At 36.6% G+C, this 16060-nt stretch overlaps 1 protein-coding gene across 1 annotated transcript in view; it reads right to left on the bottom strand.

Annotated features, from left to right (window-relative positions):
* Positions 1–710: 710 nt before the first annotated feature.
* DSC1 (desmocollin 1) overlaps positions 711–16060 on the bottom strand; it is a 30271-nt gene continuing 14921 nt past the window's right edge. The window contains 9 exon segments of the mRNA XM_060310119.1: positions 711–2695; positions 3789–4043; positions 4767–4888; positions 6446–6595; positions 6982–7147; positions 7149–7191; positions 14010–14151; positions 14802–14876; positions 14879–15065. Of these exon segments, the coding sequence (XP_060166102.1) occupies positions 2498–2695; positions 3789–4043; positions 4767–4888; positions 6446–6595; positions 6982–7147; positions 7149–7191; positions 14010–14151; positions 14802–14876; positions 14879–15065 (1338 nt within the window). The 3' untranslated portion in view covers positions 711–2497.

The raw sequence follows: 16060 nt of genomic DNA, 5'->3' as shown, positions 1-16060 counted from the left end.
GTTAAGGGAGTATTTAACAAAGCTCATTTATAACAATTATATCAATTTTCATCTGTCTTGGTGTTTCCATGGAATTTTTTCACATGAAATAGTTTGAGATCTTGATCAAGATAGGAAAGTTTAACTGTACATTTTCCCTAGCTATAGATTTAATTCTTGAAAACAATTCAGAATGATTAACTTACTGACAATTAATTAACAGACAATTAACTTACATGAAATAATCCATCAAATACAATGTTCTATTAACAAACTAAATTTGTAAACAGTTCAGCAGAGTTTCATAAATTTCATCAATCATACAATTAACATTTAATTTTGAGTGTAAATAAAGAATGACTTTGAATTTCCTAAATAAACCCAAAGGCATCATAGTTCCTCTGTGAGATAAATTTTAACGATATTTTGAAAAAATTTTAAAATAGTCGAAACTGCTTAATACAAATTCATTTCCTACACTTTCTAATAATTTTTTTTTTTGCGGTACGCGGGCCTCTCACTGCTGTGGCCTCTCCCGCTGCGGAGCACAGGCTCCGGACGCGCAGGCTCAGCGGCCATGGCTCACGGGTCCAGTCGCTCCGCGGGATGTGGGATCCTCCCAGACCGGGACACGAACCCGTGTACCCTGCACCGGCAGGCAGACTCTCAACCACTGCGCCACCAGGGAAGCCCTTCTAATAATTTTGATTATAGTTTTAGAGTGTCTTCTCTTGCCGATTGAGAAATCAGCCTTTGACCTTTAATTGTATTTTATGTTCAGATACAAATTTTCTCTTTCATTCTTAAATTTAAGAAATATGAAGACATAAACAAACATGTCAGTTAATGTTTGACTAGTGAGTTTTAATTGCTTAGCAAACATACTGCATCTACATTCAAGAATATAACGTAACACGTTATTATTATATATTTCCAAAATTTTAATATTATATTTTAAAATTTCAAAACTGGTATCATTGTCAGAGTAACATGTACATCAAATAACAGAGATCCAGAAATTGCATTACTCTCCAAAATTATTTTACTGACAATGGCTATAAAAATGGACACCTTTTAAAATATAATCTTACTTATTAAAACTTTTTTTTTCTGCTCTAATATCCAACTTCATATCAAGAAACCCCTTTACTTAGAAACTGTGACTAACAGTAAGGAGACTAATCACAAAATTTAAGAAAATCAGATACTCATTTGTTTCAAAGGTTAACTAGCTAATAGATTTAAAAAATTATTTTTGTCTGAATGAGAAATATCCTTGTGATATATACCGTTAATGTTTATAAATCTATAGAGTTTGGCACAAAACACTATTAAAATATTATTTAAACACATGGTTTCTTTCTAAATTAATAAAATATAATGTCCTATTAAAATGCTATATATTCAAAATAGTTTATTAACTCATGTTCTCATTTTTTTAATCCACCACCATTCAAAAAATGTTTGGTAAGAATTGCATTAATAGATTTCAATTTTTTAACATATATATGCCAGACACTTTTTCTGATTTAACATTTTCTGAAAGTGATTACCAACGCAGCCTGAATATTAAGCTCCGGGTAGGATAGTCATTCAATCTTTAGCATACTCAAAGGGCTAAGCACTGTGTATCAGGGTTGTAAGCCTAATTCCTGCTGGGCTAGTTCCCCAAATGCTTGAAGATGGTGGGCGCGTGTCACACTAGAGAGAGCATGTCCTTGCCAAGGTATTTATATTTTTAAAAAGTAATAATACATCATGGTGGGCAAACAAAACAAATTTATGGGTTTCAATCAACCCACGGGCATCAAGGCTGCAATTCTTTAATGGAAATCCTCTCACGTGATCCTTCAAAAAAAATCTCAGAGGCTCAAATTGTTGTGAGCTTGTTCTGGTCCATGTCTTTCCAACAATTCTAGAACCTGTAGGAACCTGATGTTGCATCCACATGGACAGAGATCTCAGGATCGAGCTGGGAGCACCTCCGGAGGGTGAAAAATATAGTGGGAGATGAGCCTTATTCACCAGTTGGAGACTATCAAAGAATGTTTAAACAATTCTTCAGCACAGAGCCATGCAGATAGAGGAAGCAAGTCTCTTGCACCAAAGACAATACTTCTAAAAGCATAATTGTCCCCAAGACGGTGAAGAAAATATTTAATTTTCATCTAAAATAAAAATGTACTTTTCACTAGCTCCCCATATACTCTTCCAGAGCATACCAAGTAACATAAGTTTTCAAATAGAAGGTGCAAGACAGCACATAGTACAGTCCTAGAAAGGGCAATATGTAAATGCATATAAATGGAAATTAACAAATGAAACATTTATTTCTGGAGAACATGGAAGTTATCTCAGACAAGGAGAATTAGAGGAAGCTTCGTATTTATAGTATCCTTATCTATATGACTGGAAGTTTACCTCCAATAAACAAACAGTTTAGCAGATGCTGCTGTCATTTTACATTCAATAAACTCCTACATATGCATCGTAGATGTTACTCTATTAAAAGGCACACTTATTTCTTTACACGTGTCTTTGCTAGGGTCCTAAATTTGGGTTCCAGTTGATCTAGAAACTCAAACCCCTCTTCTTCCTGCGGATCCCTGTAGCAGCCAACAGAGCCAGCCACAGACTCTTTTCCTTCATAGTTATAGGAGTGAACGTAGTCTTCAGAATGTTTATGCTCCTTGTCTTTTCCTCACAGATACACCTTCTGTTTTGAAAAAGCACATTTTATTATTTTTAAAAAAACACCTAAACATATTAGCATAAAAATAATGTCTTTGATTTACATTTTACTGTTTAATTTTTAATCAGAGTGTGTCCTCTAATGGATTCCTACATATAAAAAATGCACGTGGGAGCTTCCCTGGTGGAGCAGTGGTTGAGAGTCCGCCTGCCGATGCAGGGGACACGGGTTCGTGCCCCGGTCTGGGAAGATCCCACATGCCGCGGAGTGGCTGGGCCCGTGAGCCATGGCCGCTGAGCCTGCACGTCCGGAGCCTGTGCTCCGCAACGGGAGAGGCCACAACAGTGAGAGGCCCGCGTACCGCCAAAAAAAAAAAAAAAAGCACATGATTTGTCTGTATTATATTCATTATTAAAACATAGCAAATATATAAATGCTCCTACTGAAGACATTGACGAAAACAAAAGCTCCACATACATCACACAACTAGTTTACAATTTCCTATTTAAACATGAGATTGTATAACTGAAATGTATCTCTGCAACTTTTTCACATATTTGGGGGAAACCAAAATAAACTATGATTCTTATGTTTATACACTATTATATACCTATAATAATATAATACATTAACTGGCTAATATTAGTCTATGTTGATTGATCTGAGCATAAAACAAGGAGCTAAAACCCCTCATAAAAGCTTAACAATCTATCTGGTTGATGGCGATAGGATTTCATAACCACATGGAGGATTCAACATACTAAAAATATTTATAATTTGTGATCTGCACAGTACTCCATAACAAATATTTCACTCTAGGTGATTTTCCTGGCAACTTTTAGGGAGGAAGCTATCAGTCTTTTTACACGTCCTAAAGTATAAAATGCCTACATATGCCACTCCTAGATCAAGTTTTGCAAACCTTATTTTAAAAATTGAACTTTACAAGATCGTTTTTCTCTTTGGATTTGGACCTATCATCCATCTATCTCTATGATAATTCAACAGGAAAAGGTGATGAGCTCCAGATGTATGAGGAGGAAACCTTTGGGGAAATCCTGATTTATAAGTAGTGTTTACTTTCATGTAATATGAACTTGAAGACACTGGCACTTACTTCGCCAAGCCGAGGTTGGGTGAAGCTGTGTCATTCGTTGTATGTGTATCTGCTGGTGTTCGTCACTCCTTGTCCTACACCCTTGACAGATTCCAAGGTCTGATGTCTGCCTCCTTTGATGGGGTCCAGAGTGTAGCAGCCTTTGACCACCTCAAAACTTTGATGTGTTTTGACTCCCTGGCCACCAAGTGTGTTAACAGATATTCTTGTGTCACAGATGTTGGATTTCTGTGTGGGGAGTCTAATATTTGCTTCCTAAAATGAATAAATCAAATTGAAACTAACAATTTTCTTTCATTTATTTCCCACCATGGGCAAATCACTTACCTGCTGTGCCTCTCTGTTCCCCATGCATGAAATCAGGATAATAATGGTACCCGTATCATAGGTGTTATAGGTTAAGTTGTATCCCTTCCCCCCAACAAAATTCATATGTTGAAGTCCTAACCCTCAGTGCCTAGAATGTGGTCTTATTTGAAGATAGGGTCGTTATAGATGTAACTAGTTAAATTAAGATAAGGTCATACTCAATTAAGGTGGGTCCCTAATCCAAAAGGGAAAAGTTGGACACAGACACACACACATACAGAATACCATATGAAGACTTGATTTATGCTGTCACAAGCCAAGGAACTATCAGAAGCTAGGACAGAGGACTGGAACAGAATCCTAGCACCTTCAGAGGGAGATGGTTCTGTGAATACCTTGATCTCTTAATTTCTAGCCTTCAGAACTGTGAGACAATAAGTTTCAATTGTTTAAGTTACTCAGTTTGCGGTACTTTGTTATTGCAGCCCTAGGAAACTAATACAATAGAATTATGAAGTTTAAGTGTATTAATACATGCAGGGTACTTGGAGCTCTGCTTGGCATAATAAGTGCGCAGTAAGCATTAGCTGTTATTATTATTACTATTTTACATAATAATCAACTGTCGTCATTGAACCACCATACAAACCAAAGTGAAATCTGATTTACCATCACTTCTTCTCCGGGTGCTTCAGTATTTGATACAATTAAGTTTTGCTTGGCTACATCTTCTGGAAAACATTTCTTTACTGTACTCTTAGCAGTAACACAGACACATGTAAACAAAATACCTAAAAAATAAAAATATATAAGTAAAATAGCATTTTTTCATGCTGGTATATATTAAATCATTTGAATCATTTGATTTATTTTAAAGTTTCTTCAGAGAACTTTTAAAAATCTGTTCCATAAATTGAGATCTCTTTGGGTCATAAAATTTTAAACAGAATATTAACAAATGTATTAGTATACAGACCAGCTCTGTCTTAGTGGGGTTATGTTATTAGGCTAAATAAGATACAAATCAATAAAAAGGAAGAAAGATGAAGTGAACATAGTTTATTAATAGCTCTCTTCCCAGGTCCAGAATTAAATGCTTTCCTTATTTCCTCACACTGAAATAGTAACTTCATTTGATTGGAATTTAAGCTAGTATTATTTGTATTTAAAATCCACACAGAACAACTCAAAGATCTTAGAATCACAAAACAAAGAACATTAGGCATAAATCAAACAGGAAAGGCAATTATGTAAAATCAGTGCCTGGCTTTGAAAGTGTACATCAAGTGCTAAGAGGAATATCCAGTTTAACCTGAAACACAAATCAATGAACACAGACAAAGTAAAGACTATGGGAAAAGTTTGTAAATGCAAATAGGCTGTATGTAGTCAAATAGATTGTTAAAAAAAGAAAGAAGGGGGGAAGGAAGGGAAAAGGAGCAAACACAGGAAAGAAGAGAGAGAGGAAGAGAGGGAAGGAGGAAGGAAGGGGAGAAGCCTGGGTAATGATTTCCATCACTTTTGCATCTCCAAAAACCAGTTTGCAGAATGCAAAATCTTAGCATTCTTTGCATCCATTACTTTTCCTCAGTGGCTCACCATATGACCATTTCCCCCACGTTGGAGCCTTATTAAGATGTATGCTAAATCACTTCATTAATATACATTAATAACGTTGAGCATAAACATCTAAGTAAATTTTGAAGCTACTCTTTTCACTAACTCTTTTTGTGCATTCACTACATGAAAGTGACTGGTTGAGAGACTATAATATTTTGTAAGGGAGAGAATCTTAACATTAATTTTATTAATTAATTTCACTTCACACATGGAAAAAAGCACTTAAAGAAGAGGAAATGATTTACCCAGTGTCTCACAGCTAATTCTTGGAAGAACTAAGGCTATAGTTCTGAAAATTACTTTAAATTTCATCTGCTCTTACCGATAGGTTTATTCTTCTATGAGTCAGTACCCCAAGCCATAGAGTTCACACAAGAATTTTTTTTTTTTTTTTTTTTTTTTTTGCAGTACGCGGGCCTCTCACTGTTGTGGCCTCTCCCGTTGCGGAGCACAGGCTCCGGACGCGCAGGCTCAGTGGCCATGGCTCACGGGCCTAGCCTAGCCGCTCCGCGGCACGTGGGATCCTCTCAGACCGGGGCACGAACACGCGTCCCCTGCATCGGCAGGAAGACTCTCAACCACTGCGCCACCAGGGAAGCCCCACGCAAGATTTTTAAAAGGACACATTTATCAAAGGCTATAAATGTCATTGATGTAAAGAACTGCCATATGTTTTTAAAAATATTAGATAACATTTCAGCTAACACATTCTAGATAATTATACTTACATGACAACAATGCAGAACCCAACACCATGGCAAGAATAGCCCATCTTCCAAGTTTTTCATTTGATTGCCTTGCATCTCTACATTCCGATGGAATTGTACAGTCACATACTCTCACTGATAACATGTGTTCTGCAGAAATGCCATGTCTATCTTTTATTTGGAGAGGCACAGAATAATAGTTATAATCAAGATTTTGCAGTTCACGAAGAATGGCAGTTTTACGTATGTGAAAAAAAGACAGATTTTGATTTCTTGAAAAGCCAGGAAAATTAACTGACATTGCTCTATGCTTACCTATACTATTCTATATTTAATATATTATTCAAATATTATATTAAAATGGATTTGTATCCAGAACAAGAGTCTAAACGTAAGTATATTATTCATTGCTTTAAAAAACAAGGTATTATCCTTTTTCTGGGATCAATAAAATAATTTACTAAAATTAATATTTATTTATTATAATGAACTAAGGTGAAAATCTAGACCACCATCTTAAGTTCCTATTGATTAGAAGGTTTAACATAACTACATACCATCTGTTAATGTCTCTATTGTCCAAAGTTTGCTGGCAGAATTATCGAGAATGAATTGAAAAGGTGGCCCAGTATCAGGTCCATCTTGATCTACAGGTTTGAGAACAGCAAAATCCTTATCATGCTGACAAATTGTCACTTCTTTTCCAATTTGTGGTGAGTGATCAATTATCATCTTCCAAAAGAACTACTAATGTTCCAGTGCAAGATCTGTTATATAAGAAAAACAAAAAATAGGATATTTCTTCACTTAAAGTTTATTTTCAACAACCTCTATGATGTACAGTTGACATCTGCTTTCTACTAGTTGTCTGAACTGGAATTTCATACACTTTCCGAACCACAAATAACATTGCTACCAGTACAAAATAGGGACATTACTCTTCCTTGGAGATTGGTAGCTGTATCAGATGGTATCTTGAGGTGCTTTTTAAAACTAAAAGGTATGAGATTATAAGTAATGTCACTAAGGAATAACCAGTTAAGAAGAAAATTGATTTCTTTAGGAAGAACATCTTTCTTTAGGAAGAACATACATTCATGCTTCAAATACAAACACTTTACATTTGGTCATAGTCACTTTCTTGACTTCCTCTCCTGAGCTTTTTCTTCATCTACTCTTTGTTCAAACTTTGTAAAACTGATCATCAAACTCAGTAGGTGTGCTCCTTCCTGTGTGCAGCTTTGACACATTCTATTGCCACTGCTGGGAATACGTTTCTTTTCTCTGCCTGACAAAACCTTATTATCCTTTAAGAATCCATTCAAATATCACCTCCGCATGAAACCTGCTGCGACTTCTACAGACAATGGTAGCCACATTCTCCTTCATTTCTCAGAACCCTTGGTTCATCTTTGGCTCACGCACTGAACTGTGAACATGTTCATCCTAAGGGCTAAGTTGTATTCATCTTGAGTGCCTAGTGATCTGGGCACAGTATTTCTTGGCTAACTTAAAACTTAATACTAACACATTGAATATAATGCACTTACTATTTTTAGACTTTGTAAAAAAATTAATTGAATAAACTGTAAAAAAGTTGCACCCCCCCGCCATTTAATCAATTTGCTTTTAAGAATAAGAACTGTTGGGCTTCCCTGGTGGCACAGTGGTTAAGAATCCGGCTGCCAATTCAGGGGACACAGATTCGAGCCCTGGTCTGGGAAGATCTCACAAGTCGCAGAGCAACTAAGCCCATGCGCCACAACTACTGAGCCTGAGCTCTAGAGCTCACGAGCCACAACTACTGAGTCCATGAGCCATGACTACTGAAGCCCACGCGCCTAGAGCCCATGGTCTGCAACAAGAGAAGCCACCGCAATGAGAAGCCCACGCACGGCAACGAAGAGTAGCCCCCGCTCGCCACAACTGGAGAAAGCCCGTGCGCAGCAGCAAAGAGCCAACACAGCCAAAAATAAATAAATGAAATAAATTTATTTAAAAAGAGAGAATAAGAACTGTTACTCATCTCCAGCTCTCCACTATTATTGGCCTAATGTTTCGCACATAAGTCTAAATAAATATTTTTAATTAACATAACGCCCATTACTGGTGTTCAAGAGATAATGAAGTTTAAAGAACATATTCAAATTTTATCATTTGTAATAAAATTACAAACTGCTATAAATGGTAAGCTTTCAAAATTGAAATAAACAAAAAATAACTGATGAAATTTCTCATTTTTTTTGCTTTGAATGCTAGTCTAAATTTTGGTGCATAAATATTGAATTTATCATAAAGACTACCATAAATCATGTGTAAATGTAATCTGTTTTTTCTTTTTAGGTTGAAATAACAATTAAGCCATATTGGATAGTGTATTTCAGTGAAACTTTTTCTGTTGAATAACTAAAAAATTAAATTATTCAAAGTGACTTTTAAATTAATCACTTACATAAGGTAACTGCAGTATATACCTATTTTATCTGAACAAGTTTTACAATATCTAGAAATTAAAGAGAGATACAGTGGGCTTCCCTGGTGGTGCAGTGATTAAGAATCCGCCTGCCAATTCAAGGGACACGGGTTCAAGCCCTGGTCCAGGAAGATCTTACATGCCGTGGAACGACTAAGCCTGGGTGCCACAACTACTGAGCCCACGTGTCACAACTACTGAAGCTCGCATGCCTGGAGCCCGTGCTCTGCAGCTAGAGAAGCCACCGCAATGGTAGCCCCCACTTGCCGCAACTAGAGAAAGCCCTCACACAGCAACGAAGACCTAACGCAGCCAAAAATAAATAAATTTATTAAAAAATAGAGATACAACTTTTATTAAAAAAAAATCTGCAATAGCATATAAACATTTGGGACTGCCATAAATTTGTAAATAAATTTGAATACAAGTAACAACTTCAAACCCTAACAAAGAAGTGAATAATGGGAAAAAAGAAACTTATTTTTTTAATTTAAAAAAAATAGTTACAGATACTACCTGTGAGTCAACATGTGTACTCTGATTTTACTTTTTAAAATTTAAGCAGAGAACTATTTCTCTTTAAGGAACAATAGAAATCACACTTAAAAAAAATCTAATAAAGAAATAAGGGGGACTTCCCTGGAGGTCCAGAGGTTAATAAGAGTCCGTGCTTCCAATGCAGGGGACGCGGGTTTGATCCCTGGTTGGGGAACTAAGATTCTGCATGCCGCAGTGCAGCAAAAAAAAAAAAAAAAAAAAAAAAAAATTCAACCAACATTCATCACATAAATGATTATTTTCCATCACAGTCTGTTTTAAGCATGTTGTTAAAAAGGGGAAAACTTGAAATTGTTAAAATGGATAGTAGTCAAAGCCGCAGCTGAAAACAAAGTCCTAGATGCCTTCTAAAACTATGAAAGACTGATTGCAAATTTTTTCCTTACTTCTGGGAAATACAGCAAAAAATAAGTAGTTACTGATAATAGTTGAAGATTGTGAAAAGGTAATTGAGTGTGTATGTTTGTCTACTTCTAAACCTTATTTTAAATTAAGCACATAAGCAAATGCCAAGTATCGGTGAGTAAGGAATGTCATAATCTTGGAGCTAGAAAGTACATCTTGGGTTAACTAAAATCTAAACTTACTTGTCAACAATAGGGACTCTGAAATGCAAGAGTTCCCCATTATTTAAGTTTCCAGGAACTGGAAGTTCACTGTTATGAATCAGCGCACTCCATGTACAGAACTCTTTAATTAACCACTAGAAAGTTTTCAGGTTCTTTCTTATCAAGCTATAATACACCTCCTAATCATTTCCAATTTTTTCATGGGTTATTTTGGACTATACACAAAATGTTTACCTCTTCCACATGACAACCCTGAAATATTTATTTTAAGAAAATTCTTCTTACAGCCGAATATAACAAAGCATTTGTAAACTTTTGAACTCAAGTTTCTATAATACATGAAAACTAATTGTTCCAGGTGCCTGTTATGCACCTGAACTTGCAAAGCTCTTGGTAGTGAAATTCACAACCTGGACCTGGAGATTCACAGGGCTCTCAAACAACAGAGGAATGACAAATATCAGTACGTACATGAAGCAAACATGTCAAGATCTCTGCCAGATGCTTGGTAGAAAAGATATTTAGCAATGATAAGGGTTCTTGTATGAAAATGAGTTCAGAGTCTAGCTAGAGGAAAAGAATGTACACGAGAAACAATGAGAGCACCCTTTTATAGAGAAGACACATCACCTGTGATAATTACGATATTATTCCCAGGGAAGGAGGGCGTAAAAGGTGTTCACAGAAGAACTGAACAGGGACTTCCCTGGTGGTGCAGTGGTTAAGAGTCCGCCTGCCAGTGCAGGGGACATGGATTCGAGCCCTGGTCTGGGAGGATCCCATATGCGGCGGAGCAGCTAAGCCCGTGCGCCACAAGTACTGAGCCTGCATGCCGCAACTACTGAAGCCTGCACACCTAGAGTCCGTGCTCCGCAACAAAAGAAGCCACCGCGATGAGAAGCTCGTGCACCACAGCAAAGAGTAGCTCCCACTCACTGCCAACTAGAGAATGCCCGCGTGAAGACTGAACAAAGACTAGTGAGAGCTACCACAGAAGATGTCACTGCCATTCATTTGAAGAAGCAAAGGGACCTGAAATTCAAACAGGAGGGGCAGTCTAATTCTAGGAGGAAGGTGTATAAAACGGTGCTTTCTAGAGTGAAAGCAGGGAAACCAGACTTACTGACAAAAAAATTGACACAAAAAATACAAGGAAATAAACTGGATTCTAAGAAAGCTGGAATACCTAGATCATCATCATAAAATATTTATGAGTATCAAGACTAAACATTCATTTGGAAATATAAGTACTTACTTATATATTTGGCCCTTGGAAGCATATATTAAATGGATTAAAGTTCAAATAAACAAAATCCTTTATGACACCATACGGTCTTCCATTAACATTTATAGCACCCTTATCTTTACTTCTTGAGCACATCCAGGTTATCCATGGGCCTGGCACATAGACTCACAAAGTTTAGATTTGACATTTCATTTCTTTGTGCTATGATCACTGTATTTAAAGACATTCTTTTGTCACCAAAAGACCAAGTTAATTTCTTATATCTCTGTTTTCCATATTTTCCTTCTCTCCAAAAAGTACTTCATTTTCTATCACCAAGCTTCTGCATTTCCGTGAAGTTTCCTTCCTTTATCCTTTAATCTGGGTGGGCAACTCTTTAACTGATTTCCACTTCTCATGATATGCATACATTCTTTGATGGGGAAAATTTTCATACCAGGGAATCTGTTATGAGAACATAATAATCCCTCAACTGATATTGTGTGAAAATTTGACCTTGTCTTATGAATCCTAATTTTCATGGCCTAGTACTTGGAACTTAAAAGACAATCAACATTTGTGGAATAAGTGAGTAGATATAAATCCTTGTTTGACATCATAATTGTGTTCCTGAACCATTCAGATTTCACTTTTGCTTATACAGAAGCAGCAAATCACCAGGATTATAAAGGAGTGGCAATGTTAACTATATTTCTCAGTTAATGTTTTCCCCATTCTTTAGTAGATTTTTTTCCCTACTTATACTGGAAGAATTACATTAAAAGATTGTGTAAGAGTTATCAAGAGGAAAGGAAGATCATATGCACATGATTAAGTAATAATATTCAAATTGAGGTTTTCTTTCAGGTTTTGAAACCTAAAAATTTTTGGCTTACGGGCATAGTTCTTTCAAACTGCTTGGTCATCTCACTAATTATGATGTGCAGCAGACCATTTCCATCCCAGGGTAACAGGAATAGACCAAGGCTGAGAGAGGAAGTAAGGAAAAAACCTGAATGGGACACATGTAGATGAACTGGCTTGCCCTTCCTCTATAAATCATAAGCAGCGGTATCTTCATTAGCTTAACCTTTGTCTCTCATCAGAGAATCTATTTTTTTCATAGATGTGGCTTTTAGTGTAAAGCTATAGAAAAAAGTATGGGTATAATATATGAGAAAACATCTGTCTTTATCTTATTATCAAAATATCAAGGGGCAAAATGAATAGACATGAAACATTTCATGACTTACTTTCAACTTTTGTTTATTTCCATGAGATTTGATATGTGTTTGTTCATACACTCGCCCATCCCTTCTAAAGAAATTCAGTGATTCTATAGAAAAAGACCACAACATTGCCGTGCCAACTTGTTTGTTTTGAACATCTAGGGTATAAAAATATGCTAACCATAAAAATAATGGAAACCATCTTGGATTAAGCAGATAGTCAAAAACATAGGCTCTGTCATAAAAGCCCAAGTTCATTCACCTTTATCATCAATGGAAATTTACCCCAAATGAGTGAGTGTGTAATTGGTGTGGTGGAACGCCATATTGTAACTTCTATTTATATTTTTTATCATCTTCTTTTAATATCTATTTTTATGATATATACATTAGCATAGTAGTATATGTGTATAAATAAACACGCTAGTAAATATATGGGAGTGGTTATGGACTGGTCTCAGCCTATCAATAACCAAGGTTGTGGCTGAACTGGCCCTTATGGTTCCTCTTATGATTGCAAGATGCCCTAAGTAATAATGATCAGGAAACATTGAAAAAAAAAAAAAGTTTATTACTTACAAGTCCTGGAAATTACATGGCACACTTGGGGCCACAGAGCAATTGTAAATTTGTGGGGAATGGAGGGGGTGGGGCAAGGGAGTGACACCTGGGAGCTGGGGCCTTGTGTTTCACAGGCTCACTCTTAATTTAAAACACAAGAGCAGGAGTTTAAAGCACAGGGAGAGATAAAACCAGCAGCCCAAATGGTGAGTTACTGAAATCAACCAAGATCTCTAAAACAAAGGAGCCTGGGGAGATGGGGTAGGGGTCAGCCTGGCTCTTGATCTAGTTCTGTGGTTAGCAATGTGTTTATTTGAGATATCAATCAAAGCTTAAGTCAGGCACTTGCATTACAAAAAGAGAAGCCAACTGACAGGGCTTACACTGCAAAGGTTCATATTCAAAAATGATTTACTGCTTGGAGGATATATTCAAAAGAGTTTTGAGATCTCTACATTAGGACATTTGAAGGACATTTCTTCACAAAACAGGTTCTAGAATTAATCTTGGAGAATGATTGCAAACCTCAGCAAAAGACGTTAAAAATCACTGTTTGACCATTTATTTAGGAAATAGGATAAATGTTTTATTCCCCAGTAAGAGAGACTCAGAACAAATCTATCTGAATCCAACTGTTGAAGGTGGGCTGAATCCCTCCAGCAAGTTCAAATCAGAATAATCTAAATCCGTACTCCTGAGAAAAATAGGGATCCTTGATGATGCCACTATGTCCATGGAAGAAGTCAAATAATATGGACCTCGAAACTGGGACTTGGCCCATTCACCACCTCCTAGTTTTGCATTAGTGATGCACTGGGACCTAAACTGGGTGTTTTCCAAGCAATTAATCAATCATAATGCAAACATTTTTTGCATTAAATTTTGATCTGGAAACAAACAAATTTAAATTTAGCCCCAAGATTTCCTAAAATATGTCCTATATTTATATTTTATTTCTAGAAAATTGCACTCACCTGCATCCATTGCAATCACGGAAACATTGTATTGGTTGTCTTTTACAAATGTTGATTTTCTATCTAGAACTTTTACAGTTTTCAAGTCACCAGTGTATTCATTAATTTCAAACCAGTTATCTTCATCTCTGTTTTTTTCTTTTTTACATCTTTATTGGGGTATAATTGCTTTACAATGGTGTGTTAGTTTCTGCTTTATAACAAAGTGAATCAGTTATACATATACGTATGTTCCCATATCTCTTCCCTCTTGCATCTTCCTCCCTCCCACCCTCCCTATCCCACCTCTCCAGGCGGTCACAAAGCACCGAGCTGATATCCCTGTGCTATGCGGCTGCTTCCCACTAGCTATCTACCTTACGTTTGGTAGTGTATATATGTCCATGCCTCTCTCTCGCTTTGTCACAGCTCACCCTTCCCCTCCCCGTATCCTCAAGTCCATTCTCTAGTAGGTCTGTGTCTTTATTCCTGTCTTACCCCTAGGTTCTTCATGACATTTTTCTTAAATTCCATATATATGTGTTAGCATATGGTATTTGTCTTTCTCTTTCTGACTTACTTCATTCTGTATGACAGACTCTAGGTCTATCCACCTCATTACAAATAGCTCAATTTCATTTCTTTTTATGGCTTGCCTTCTTATACATAGTTTTTAGAAATCAAATGTAAATGCTCAAACCAAAGAGTGGACATAATCTCAAAATCTGTCATCCTAATAATACATAGAATGTTCCCAAATTTGAAATCAATTATCATCACAATTAAAAAGAAGGAAATTTTGAAAATACATTACCTTAAGCCCTCAGCAGTGCTGCTGTCCGGATCCACTGCTTCGTATCCAAGGAGTGTTGTGCCCACGGGAGGCCATCTTTACTCTTATTAACTTTTACTGGTGGTTGGCATTCGGGGCCCTCATCATGGTCTTTAACTTTAACAGTGACAGTTGTAATGCACATAGTAGGAGTTTGTGAGTTTGCTGCTTTAGGGAATTGTGCTTCGTTAAGTACACCAATTTGCAAAACCATTTGGCGATGTACTTCATAGTTCAATGACTGTTCGATAAACATACCAAAATGAGTCTCTCTCTCTCTATATATACATATATATAGAAGACATAACTATGATTCCAAGTTTTAGCACGAAAAGGAAAATCATTTTTATGTATAAAATGTTACCAAAAGTTGTTGCTAATGTATTAACGACGAATAATTAGCTTCCTATAGTGACAAACACTATCAAATGCAAAATTGTTGATTTTTAAGATTCAACAAATTTTTCTTCTCACTTTCCTTTGGAAAGGTCCTGCTTTCATTTTTTTTTTATTACAAGTTTAAATACTAATAGAAATACAGAATAAGTGTTTAAATAAATTCAAATGGACTATTTCTCATTATTTTATTATTATCAAATGCGATAACAGTGATAACTAAATTAGCAAAAGTCCCTCTAAGCTAAGTATATAAAATAATTAGATAGACTGTAACCAAGCAGGACCCTACGGGGCCTTCCCAGGGCAGACTTCTCCCCCATATACTCTGCTTTAGCTCCTTTCTGTAGTACCTAGATAATAGTACCTGATGCACACTTCCTGAGTTGTTTTAAAGATGTGAAAAGCCCCCACCAAATGGAAGATGTTAACTACTTGATGACCATGAGCTCATAGCCCACAGGCCTAAGGACTGATAATGTTAACCCCTATGACACCACCCTGTTACCTCACCATCAACCAATCAGAGAATTGTGCAGGAGCTGATCACATACTCTGGGATGCCCCTCCCTCACCTTGCCTTTACAAATGGTTTGCTAAAATCCTTAGGGGAGTTTGGAGGTTTTGAGCACAAGCCACCTGTTCTCCTTGTATTGGCACCTTTTCAATAAAGCTATACTTTCCTTCACTACAACCTGGTGTCAGTAGATTGGCTTTACTGCCAGCGGGCGAGCGGGCCTGAGCTTGGTTCGGTGATAAGACTACTAGGACATGAGATTTGGCTATAATGGAGCAGTTACTCTGAGTATCTGAGTCAAAAGATATAATCATATTATCTAG

The sequence above is a fragment of the Globicephala melas genome, chromosome 13 (genome assembly GCF_963455315.2).
Source record: "Globicephala melas chromosome 13, mGloMel1.2, whole genome shotgun sequence".
In the NCBI taxonomy this organism is placed as follows: Eukaryota; Metazoa; Chordata; class Mammalia; order Artiodactyla; family Delphinidae; genus Globicephala; species Globicephala melas.
This window is presented reverse-complemented; position numbering and strand designations above follow the sequence as displayed.